Raw genomic sequence first — 12,441 nt, 5'->3', positions numbered from 1 at the left:
ATTTTAAACATAAAGCAAAATTCATTATTATTTTATTAGGGTAAAAAGGGAGAAAGGGGGGGGGGTGCTGTTTGAGATTGCTGCAGCTTTTTGATTATCGACACTTTTCTGTGGAAGGAAGAATGAAGGTAGGAAAGTCTCATTGAGTGGAAGCTTGTATGCTGCTCATTTTGGATACAGATTCAAATGTCTTCTTTTTTTGGTGTGATCACAACAGTCATTGTTACATGTCACATCTGACACCATTTTCACTTAGGAAAAAAAGTTGGAACTGTCCCATGGAGTTTTGGCAGTATCATCAGTAGACACTGTCATTTATTTTATAAAAATGTGATATTTAACTTACATACAAATGCTTCACATAAAAAAGCAAGGGAATACAGTCATATTCTCTCTCTCTCTCTCTCTCTCTCTCTCTCTCTCTCTCTCTCTAAAACAGTTCATCACAGGGAATTTGTACAGTCAAATCATGAACATTAATATGCAAGACATGAACTTAAATGCAGCTATGATGTATTCATCAGGAACATTTTTCCTTTGTTTGTTCTTTTTCTGTCCTCTGGCCTGCAACAGAAAGATTTTTTTTTTTTACAATACTACATCAAACAACATCAGAATTTGAAGTACTCTTTATAGTATCAAAGTATAACTGAGATGATGGACAATACTTGCATAATTTGTACTTACTGCCTCTCATAAGAATATTTTTCACGTGATGCATAGGCAAATCAAATAGTAGAGTGAAAATCACAGATAAGACGATGACTACAGTCAGTCCCTGAAGGGGGAAGAACTGGAACAAATATCAATATAAATAATATACCATGAAATATGAAGAAAATGCCTTTGTACTTTATAACAAATGTGCAGAATGAAGGAATCCCTCAATATATTTACAATGAGAACCAAAATCTAAATCTTATTACATCTACATCTATACTCTGCACACCACTGTGAATGACAGAGGGTAAGTCCCATTGTACCAGTTACTTAGGTTCTTCAGATTCTGTTCATGTATTGAGCAAGCAAGAATGTTTGTTTAAATGCCTAATGTGTGTGTGTATTGTAGTTAATATACTCTTGTTCTCATCATCCCTATGTGAGTGATAAGTAGGGGGTTGTAGTATATTCCTAGAATCAACATTTAAAGCCAGCTCTTGAAACTTTGTAAATAGGCTTTCTCAGGGTAGTTTATATCCTATCTTCAAAAGTATGCCAGTTTCAGTTTCTTCCGCATCTTTGTGATACCCTCTCATGGGTCAAACATTCATGCTGCTCTTCTCTGTAAATGTTCAATATCTCCTGTTAGAACTATGTGGTAGGGTCCCATAGTGGGTTGCACAAATGATTTGTAAGCAATCTCTTTTGTAGACTGATTGCATTTTCCCAATAGTCTACCAATGAATCGAAGTCTACCACCTGTTTTACTCATGACTGAGCCTATGTGATCATTCCATTTTGTATTCCCACAAATGTTCCACCCAGGTATTTGTGTGAGTTAACCATTCCAAACTGTCTCTTATTGATATTATGTATACTACAGGATAATATTATTTTTTCATTTTCTAAGGTGCACAGTTTTACATTTCTGAACATTTATAGCAAGTTGCCAATCATTCCACCACATGGAAATCTTATCAAGATGTTATTGAACATTTACGCAGCTTCTTTCAGACAGCACTTCACTATAGATAACGGCAACATAAAAAAGGTCTGAGGTTACTATTAATATCTTATGCAAGGTTAATAATATACAACATAAACAGCAAAGATCTCAACACATTTCCCTGGGGCACACCAGAAGTTACTTCTACATCTGACAATGACTATCCATCCGAGATAACATGCTGTGTCTTCCCTACCAAAAAATCGTCACTCTAGTCAAATTTTGCTTGATAACCCATATGAATGTACTTTAGACAATAGGTGTAGGTGTGGTACTGATCAAATGCTTTTCGGAAATCAAGAAATACTTCATCTACCTGACTGCCTAGATATAAAGCTTTGAGTATGTCATGTGAGAAAAGTGAGAGTTGGCTTCGCATGATCAGTGTTTTCAGAATCCATGCTGGTTGGCACGGAGGAGGTAATTTTGTTCAAAATATCTCACTATGTTTGAGCTCAGAATATGTTCTAAGATTCTACAACAAATTAATGTCATCGGTACTGGACAACAATTTTGTAGATCACTTCTACTACCTTTATTGTAAATGGGTAACCTTCGCGTTCTTCCAGCTTTTGGGCTCAGGGTTTGTGATAGATTATAGTTGGAAGAGGGGCTAACTCAGCTGCAAATTCAGTATGAATATACCAGGGATTCCACTGGGCCCTGGAGCTTTGTTCAATTTTAACAGCTGTTTCTCAACACCACTACACTAATACTGATTTCATTCATCTTGTCAGTTGTTCGAGGGTGACTGGGGCAATATACCTGGGTTTTCCTTTGCAAAGGAACAGTTGAAAATGGAGTGAAGCATTTCAACTTCTTTGTTTGCTACACTCATTTTCAATTCCTATATTATACGCTAGGGACAGGATACTAACTTGGGGACCACTAACAGTCATTAAATGTGACCAGAACTTCTGTGGATTTTGTGAATGATCATTTTATGATATACTGCGACGGTACTCACTGAAGGTTTCAAGCATTGCTTTCTTGACAGCCAAATGCATGTAATTCAGCATCTCTCTGTCTATAGTCCTATGCTTTGGTTTATGCCTATTATGCAGTAGCCTCTGTTTCTTTAGAAGTTTCTTTACAGTGACTATATACCATGTAGGGTCCCTCCCATTATGAACTGTTCTACTGGGTATGTTGATCCAGTGCTTAGTCAACTGTTCTTTTAAATTTGAGCCACATGCTCTTGCCCTGTGCTGAAAGTTTCAAATTCCTCATTGAGATCTTACACTGCTGATTTTTATCTAGTTGAACACATATATCTTTCTGCTTGTTTTAGTTGTCCTGTGTAATTTGTTAATGATTGTTGGCACAACTGCATCACCTTCACTGATGCCAGTTTTTATGCGGACGATGTCAAATCAGGTCTGTTTGTTGCCATTAGATACAATATATTTCCATCGTGTGTGGGATAACGAACTATCTGTTCTAGGTAGTTTTCAGAGAAGGCATTTAGTAATGTTTCACTGGATGTCTTATCATGCCCACCACTAACAAAACTAATTTTCTCAATTGACTGTCGGATGATTAAACCCTCCACTGATGATTACAGTATGACTGGGGAACTTATGTATAGGAAATTGAGGTTTTCTCCAAAGTGTTTGATTGCATAAGGAGATGAGGCTGGTGGGTGATAGAAGGTCCTAATTAGCATTTTATACCCTCCCCTGAAGCAATCTCGCATGCACCTTCAGTTTATATCTCGATGGATTTGAATTTGTCTATCATGACAAATACACCATCTTCATTTCCCATTAGCCTATTAGCCTATCCATCGAATAACCACTTAAATTATCCCAAAAAATCTCATTGCTATCAATTTCAGGTTTCAACCAGCTTTCTGCACGTATTATGTGAGCTTCACTGCTTTTCAAAAGCATTTCAAACTCTGGCACTCTGCTGTGAATGCTTCAGCAGTTACATATTTTAATGCTCTTGCCTACAGGGGGCATTCTTTTGGATCTTACACTTATATTTCTGGGTCTCCTACTGCTGTTGTTATCTGAACTGGATGGAGAGTTGCCTAATCTAAAAAAACCTTGCGTGCATCCCACATAAGTTGAGCAATGAACTAATTCAAAACTCACTGTCTTGAAGCGGTGACAGTAGTTAATTTAAAGCATTGTGTACATGAACTTGTGTATATTTACTAAACCTGCACAAGTGCCCTTTCTTATATTTGACATGACTATTCAATACCTTTGCTAAATGATAATGGGAATAATTGACTGGAGAAATACTAAAGTAAAGGAAATGCAACCACTCACTCATAGTGGACTGATGGTGGCGCACAGAAACACACAACAGAAACAGCATTCCAACTAGGTTTTGAGCACTATCTCTTTTTCTAGCAATAGCACACACATTCATACACAAAAACCACACAGACACCCAAATGTACACTTCCCATGGCCTCAGGAAGATCAATTATTATTGATTACTGAAAGCAGTTGCTGGGCTGGTGGAGAAGGGGAGGGGGTAGGGAGGGATGCAAAGAGGGGGGAAAGTGACAGGTCTTTAGTCAGACGACTCTGTAGCTGCACAACAAGATGTAAAGAATTCAGAGGGTTCAGCAAAATGAGATGTAGGTAGAAGGAGAGGAAGGAAACTAAAGGGGGGAAAGGGGAGGGCAGAAAGGTGAGAAAGTTGAAGAGGGAGAATGGGAGGGGGAGGGAAGGGAAAGGGGTTAAAGGGCAGAGCAGGGTGCAAGAGAGAGAGAGAGAGAACCCACACGGGAGGGGGGGGGGTTGAGGAAGAGTGGTGGGAGAAAGGCGAAAAGGCAAGTGAGGCAGTGGGAACAGATTAGCAGAGGAGCACAGTTCAGAGAAACTTGAGCTGGAAGGAAGTATTCGAATGGTCCATGTAGTGAAGCAGCTGTTGAAGTCATTTGTGTTATGGTGTGCAGGATGTTCAGAAACTGGAGGGTCAAGCTTCCGATCCGCCACAGTTTGATGGTGGTCATTCTGTGGTGTCACTGCCAGACACCACACTTGCTAGGTGGTAGCTTAAATTGGCCGCGGTCCATTAGTACATGTCGGACCCGCGTGTCGCCACTGTGTGATCGCAGACCGAGCGCCACCACACGGCAGGTCTTGAGAGACGTACGAGAACTCGCCCCAGTTGTACGACGACGTTGCTAGTGACTATACTGATGAAGTCTTTGCTCTCATTTGCCGAGAGACAGTTAGAATAGCCTTCAGCTAAGTTAATGGCTACGACTTAGCAAGGCGCCAATTGTCACAGTGCATGTATCTTACGAGTCTCATTTGTATAGTCAAGAGAGATGTACCACAAGGAGTGATTAAAAGTTAAGTATATTCCAAAGCTACGTATTTTCTTTATAGCAGTCATAACGTATCCTGTTCCAGACTTGACGCCAGTCGGCGTGTGTGTACGTGTGCCTTTCGGCTTCCTTCTCAGTGTGGCGTAGCGAGCTTGTTACGCCACAACACATTCATGCAAGAAGACAGTTGGTTACTTGATATGCCCACATTGATTGTTGTGTATACCCTGGCTACTTTCACATGTGGCCCTGTCTTTCATTGTTTAGATCCCCCATGCTCATAATTGTACGGCCATGGAACACTACCTTCCCTAATGTTGTCCTGATACCAGACCCACCACCTCATTCCTAATCCTCCTAGCCAATCACATCCTGACACATTTATTTCACTTTTGAAGGCCAAATCCATGGTACTGCTATTGGTAATTCTTGGCACCATCCTATTCCAACTTATTTAATTATGGGCTAGCTGGAAGAATCCTTCCTATTCGGTCAGCACCAAAAACCTGTTGTCTGGTTCTAATTCATTTTTATAATCTGTATTCATATTATGGACAACCTTTGCTCTATCTTCCACAACCTCCACTGCTATTCCTAAATCCACTTCACATGGTCCTTTTCAACTCATTGAGCCACCTTCCTAGATGTTGATTTTCACCTCTCAGATGTCTCCATAAATACACCTCTCCTTATGAAGCACACCAACCACCAATAGTATTTCTCCTTTGACAGCTCTCACCCTTTCATACAATTATCTGCTCCTCTGACACCAGTAAACCTATTAACGAGCCTCTGATCAGCACTCCACTGATCACCCTGGCCTTGAAAACCATAGTGACATTCTCCACCATGTCTTCAACTACCTATTTCTGAGACCTGAGTTGAGTGATATTCTACCCAAAATCCTAACCACATTCCTTAAAGTAGTGTTCTGCCACCCACCCGACCTATTCCTATCCCACTTCCAATCCTGCCTGCACTGCATGGCTCACTACTCTGTGGTCGGTCCAAGTACAAGACCAGTCCCATTCACCCACTCACCACACTTCAACCTCAAGCATTTCCTACCCAGTAAAATGCAGAAACACATGGAAAGCAGCTTAGCTGCAGTTGCCGAATATAATGCTATGTGGTCATGACAATTAACCAACTGTCTGGCCACATGAATGGCCACCACAAAACTATGGCAAACCACAAACTTGACCTCCAGTTGCTGAACATGCTGCACACCATAAAAAATGATTTTGACATCTACTTCACTACATGGGCCAGCTGAATACTACTTTCCAGCACTGGTTTCACTGAACTTTGCAGATGGGAATTGTCTCTTCAACACATCCTACACTCCACAGCCCCCTCGCTTAAACCTCTGATAACTTGTTCTCACTGCCTCACCTTGACTTTTCCCTTCTCTTTTCTGCCCACTCCACTCCATCTCCATACACATTTATCACTGGCTTCTCCTACCACTCTTCCATGCCCATCCCATGTGGACATTCTCTCTCTCTCTCTCTCTCTCTCTCTCTCTCTCTCTCTCTCTCTCTCTCTCTCTCTCCCCCCCCCCTCTCCCTGCCCCCTCCCTCCCTCCTCCCCCCACATTCCATGTAATCATCCATATTACTGATGTAAATTATAGTAGTGAAACAATGTGTGACTGTCTACAAGGAATGGTCTACCACAAACAGACATAATGTGGAATAAGAACAACAATCATAAAATGATCCTATCCGGCAGGGACCAGAGACGAGTATCATGCCTTTTCAATGACAGTCGGTTTCAACCAGTTGCCAAGTAACACTGCGAAGTGAACCGCATGCAATTTACATTTCAAGCCAGGAACCTCACAACAGAACACCACTCACATCAACACCTATAAGAAAAAGAAAGAAGTAGTACAGAAAGTGGACAGTAGCTGATGTAGATATCTAGTATGGTCCGACAATTAACAATATTGCCTCTTTTTGAATTATGCAAATCTTCAAGTGCATTGGTGGCCCAACGATGCATTTAATCCACAGTGCATGGAAGGTCTAGTTCAGGCTGAAACTGGTCCTAGTTCATGCTGAAACTGGTCCTTTGATGTTTCACAGATGTTGTTTTTTGCATAACTTGAATCTGCCCATTCAGGATACCGAAGATGTGAATTAGGAAAATATATATATATTCCTTAAAGTAGTATACTAGTAGTATAGTACTATATATATATATATATATATATATATATATATATATATATATATATATATATATATATATATATATATATATAACAGAGGGAAACATTCCACGTGGAAAAAAATATATATATATATATAAATATAAATATGTCTGCTTGTGTCTGTATGTGTGGATGGATATGTGTGTGTGTGCGAGTGTATACCTGTCCTTTTTTCCCCCTAAGGTAAGTCTTTCCGCTCCCGGGATTGGAATGACTCCTTACCCTCTCCCTTAAAACCCACATCCTTTCGTCTTTCCCTCTCCTTCCCCTCTTTCCTGATGAGGCAACAGTTTGTTGCGAAAGCTTGAATTTTGTGTGTATATTTGTGTTTGTTTGTGTGTCTATCGACCTGCCAGCGCTTTTGTTTGGTAAGTCTCATCATCTTTCTTTTTCGAGATATATATATATATATATATATATATATATATATATATATATATATATATATATATATATAAAAACAAAGATGATGTGACTTACCAAATGAAAGTGCTGGCAGGTCGACAGACACACAAACAAACACAAACATACACACAAAATTCAAGCTTTCGCAACAAACTGTTGCCTCATCAGGAAAGAGGGAAGGAGAGGGAAAGACGAAAGGATGTGGGTTTTAAGGGAGAGGGTAAGGAGTCATTCCAATCCCGGGAGCGGAAAGACTTACCTTATGGGAAAAAAGGACAGGTATACACTCGCACACACACACACATATCCATCCACACATATACAGACACGTCTGCTTGTGTCTGTATGTGTGTGGATGGATATGTGTGTGTGTGTGTGCGAGTGTATACCTGTCCTTTTTTCCCCTAAGGTAAGTCTTTCCGCTCCCGGGATTGGAATGACTCCTTACCCTCTCCCTTAAAACCCACATCCTTTCGTCTTTCCCTCTCCTTCCCTCTTTCCTGATGAGGCAACAGTTTGTTGCGAAAGCTTGAATTTTGTGTGTATGTTTGTGTTCGTTTGTGTGTCTGTCGACCTGCCAGCACTTTCATTTGGTAAGTCACATCATCTTTGTTTTTTATATATATATATAAAGAAAGTGATGAGACTTACCAAACAAAAGCGCTGGCAGGTCGATAGACACACAAACATACACACAAAATTCTAGCTTTTGCAACAAATGGTTGCTTCGTCAGGAAAGAGGGAAGGAGAGGGAAAGATGAAAGGAAGTGGGTTTTAAGGGAGAGGGTAAGGAGTCATTCCAATCCTGGGAGCGGAAAGACTTACCTTAGGGGGAAAAAAGGATGGGTATACACTCGCACACACACACATATCCATCCGCATATACACAGACACAAGCAGACATTTGTAAAGGCAAAAAGTTTGGGCAGAGATGTCAGTCGAGGCGGAAGTACAGAGGCAAACAAACGTTTGCCTCTGTACTTCCGCCTCGACTGACATCTCTGCCCAAACTTTTTGCCTTTACAAATGTCTGCTTGTGTCTGTGTATATGCGGATGGATATGTGTGTGTGTGCGAGTGTATACCTGTCCTTTTTTCCCCCTAAGGTAAGTCTTTCCGCTCCCGGGATTGGAATGACTCCTTACCCTCTCCCTTAAAACCCACTTCCTTTCATCTTTCCCTCTCCTTCCCTCTTTCCTGACGAAGCAACCGTTTGTTGCGAAAGCTAGAATTTTGTGTGTATGTTTGTGTTTGTTTGTGTGTCTATCGACCTGCCAGCGCTTTTGTTTGGTAAGTCTCATCACTTTCTTTCTTTTTAGATATATTTTTTCCAATACAATCTCCAATTCCTTATATCTTATGTTTGTTGTCCTTATGCGAAAAGTACATTAGTGGCAGTAGAATCGTTTTTCAGTTGGCCTCAGATGCCAGTTATCTAAATTTCTGCATTAACGCCTTGCAGAAAGAGCTTTGTAGTCTCTTCAGGGATTCCCATTTGAGTTCACGAAGCACCTCTGTAATACTTGCATGCCAGTTGAGAATAGCAGTAACAAATCTAGCAGGAAGCCTCTGAATTGCTTCAATGTCTTCCTTTAATCCGACCTGAAGGGGTATCCCAAACACTCAAACAATACTCAATAATGGGTCTCACTAGCATTCTATACACCACCTCGTTTGTAGATGAGTATGGTTGGACAGTCCCTCCTTCCAAAATGACAGTTTCCTCGATTTCAGGCATGTACACACATGTTCCTGGTCTGACAGATATTCATGCACCCTATCACACCTCAAATGGCTCACTAAATCACTCCATCTTAATCCCACAGAATATATCTGGGCTGTTGGGAACAGCAGGTGAAACATAGCATTCAGCATCAATGTAATTTGGAAGTTGTGTGTGTGTGTGTGTGTGTGTGTGTGTGTGTGTGTGTGTGAAGAAACAATCTTTAACTACGGTAATTTGTTACATGGATCCATCAACATAAATGTAGCAACTGATGGGAAGTCATCGAATGAAACACAGGTGATATATAGAATTCTCCAAGGAAGTGTTACAGGTCCTGTGCTAGTTCTAATCTCTATAAACAATTTTGGAGACAGTATGAATGGCCATCATAGAGTGTTGGCAGATGATGCTTTCATTTACCATGTAGTAAAGTCATCAGAAAATAATTATGAATTACAAAATGAATTAGACCAAATATCAGTATGGTGCAAGAAGTGGAAATTCACTCTGAACAATAAAACATGTGAGGCCTTCCACATAAGTACCAAAGAGAATGTGTTAAATTTTGGTTACACGATAAACAATACAAATGTACAGGTTTAATTCAACTAAATGCCTAGGGATTACAGTTATAAACAATTAACTTGGAACCATCACATAGAAAATGTTGTTGTGAAGGCAAACTAAAGACTGCCTTTTATTGGTTACAACAAATCTTACAAAGAGACCGCCTACACTACACTTGCCTGTCATGTGCTAGAGGATTGCTGCACAATATGAAATCCTTTCCAGACAGGTTTGTCAGAGGATGTTGAAAAAGTTCAAAGAAGGGCACCACATTTTGTATTATTGTGATATAGGGGAGAGAATGTCACATATATGGTACACAAGCTGGGGTGGCAATCGTTAAAACATAGTTTTTTGTTGAAATGAAATATTTTCCAAAATTTCAATCCTCTGAATGTTAAAAGTGTTTCACTGACTTCTATCTACATAGGGAGAAATGACCATCATAGTAAAATGGTTGAGAAATAGCCTGAAAGGGGTTCTGTGAACCCTCTACCAAGCATTTGGATGTGGATTGCAGAGCAGTGGTATGGATATAAATAGGCAGTGAAAATTTATATTCACTCATAATTTTTTATTCAAATGAGTAATGTTTTTAATTGTATTTTTGTCATCTTTTCTGCTTGAAAGCAGATTTTCTTATTTTCTAGCAAGCAGGTCTACTCTCAGGAAGCTACAGAAATTATGATTAGACATAGTACATTGGTTGGTTTTACTTACACTCGACATAACAGTAAATACTTTGGTAGATCTGTTGATTCCAACATAGTAGTAAAATACAGGGAACTGTATCATATATAGTGCATAGGATAAACGGCTTAAGATGACAAGTGGCCTCCAACTTAAAACATTATTCAGCTTTCCTGAAAAACAGAAGTGCAACAGTATGAAGAACAGATCTAAAATTTCAGTTGAGAATTACATGTTTCTGCTTCATTACTGACAACTTACATCTGTTTATTAATATGTATATTGTAGTTTTTAATATATAAATAATGCCAATAAATTTGCAATCTTTACAGAATAATCTGGTTTTTCATTTTAGTATTAAAAAAATTGGATAGTATGACTTATGATAAAGAAAGGGGAATTGGAAATTTAGCTCCTTAGAGCAAACATTAATATTTGATACGTTTTAGAACCATTTTAGAAAAGTTGATTTAAATAAGTAATATGATGTTAACATCATTAGAATCTTCAGGAAGAAAGTACAAGTCATTAACTGTCATTCATCTAGGCATTGTCTGTCATTAAAAAGAGGCTTGCATGTTGGCCAACTTTAAAATTACTGTAGGAAGTACCTTAGAACTTCTTGTTAATCCTGTAATTCCATTTTGTGTAAAAGTCTAGGGAAACCAGTTGGATATAGTGGTCTATATAATAGGATAACAACTAGATGACAGATTTCGTACATAGAGGCTTGAAAATGGTGCCAATGAGGCACTGAAACTGGTAGCTAAAAAATATTATCAAATAAAATTATGGTTGTTGGCGTCTACTTTTTCCAAGTTTATGTTAATTGGTCCTATGCACGAGCATCCTTCCAGGTTATGGAAAATTATTAGTGCCAATAATCAAACAATGGAAAATCCAGGATGGAATGTAACAATATTATGAGAAGGAAAGTTGCTACTCACCTTTAGCAGAGATGATGAATAGCAGATAGACACAACAAAAAGACTCTCACATGTGAGCAGCAGCACCAATGTATGATGGGAGTGGCGACTGGGTGGGGGTAAGAAGGAGGCTGAAACGGGGAGGGCGAGGAATAGAATGGTGGGGCTGGAAGACAGTCAAGTGCTGCAGGTTAGGCAGAGGGCAGGGGAGAGGTGTGGGGGGGGGGGGGGGATTAGTGGAAAAGGAGAGAAATAAAAAGACTCGGTGTGTTGGTGGAATGATAGCTGTGTGGTGCTGGCAAGGGAACAGGGAATGAGCTGGATGGGTGAGGACAGTAATTAAAGAAGGTTGAGGCCAGGAGGGTTACAGAAATGTTCCCACCTGCGGCATTCAGAAAAGCTGGTGTTGGTGGGAAGGATCCATATGGCACAGGCTATGAAGCAGTCATTGAAATGAGGGATATCATGTTTGGCAGTGTGTTCAGCAACGTAGTAGTTCACTTGTTTCTTGGACACAGTTTGTCGATGACCATTCATGCGAACAGACAGCTTGCTGATTGTCATGCCTACATAGAATGCAGCACAGAGGTTGCAGCTTAGCTTGTAGACTACATGACTGGTTTCACAGGTAGCCCTGCCTTTGATGGGATAGGTGATGTTAGTGACTGGAATGGAGTAGGTGGTGGTGGGAGGATGTATGGGACAGGTCTTGCATCTAGGTTTACTACAGGGGTTTGAGCCATGAGGTAAGGGATTGGAAGCAGGGGTTATGTATGGACAGACGAGTATGTTGTGTAGGTTTGGTGGACAGCGGAATACCACTGTGGAAGGGGTGGGAAGTATAGTGGGCAGGACATTTCTCATTTCAGGACATGTGAGAGGTAATAGAAACCCTGGCAGAGAATGTAATTCAGTTGCTTCAGTCCTGGGTGGTACTGAGCTACAAGGG

General features: G+C 40.1%; 1 protein-coding gene across 1 annotated transcript in view; it reads right to left on the bottom strand.

The window, feature by feature from the left end:
• Positions 1 to 279: 279 nt before the first annotated feature.
• LOC126199031 (nose resistant to fluoxetine protein 6-like) overlaps positions 280 to 12,441 on the bottom strand; it is a 323,399-nt gene continuing 311,237 nt past the window's right edge. Inside the window, exons 13-15 of the mRNA XM_049935732.1 lie at positions 10,597 to 10,739; positions 688 to 793; positions 280 to 564 (exon numbers count right to left, since the gene is read on the bottom strand). Coding sequence (XP_049791689.1) covers positions 521 to 564; positions 688 to 793; positions 10,597 to 10,739 — 293 coding nt within the window. The 3' untranslated portion in view covers positions 280 to 520. The remainder of the gene's footprint in view (positions 565 to 687; positions 794 to 10,596; positions 10,740 to 12,441) is intronic.

The sequence above is a fragment of the Schistocerca nitens genome, chromosome 8 (genome assembly GCF_023898315.1).
Source record: "Schistocerca nitens isolate TAMUIC-IGC-003100 chromosome 8, iqSchNite1.1, whole genome shotgun sequence".
Classification (NCBI taxonomy): domain Eukaryota; kingdom Metazoa; phylum Arthropoda; class Insecta; order Orthoptera; family Acrididae; genus Schistocerca; species Schistocerca nitens.
The sequence above is the reverse complement of the archived record's forward strand: the minus strand, read 5'-3'. Positions and strand labels throughout refer to the sequence as shown.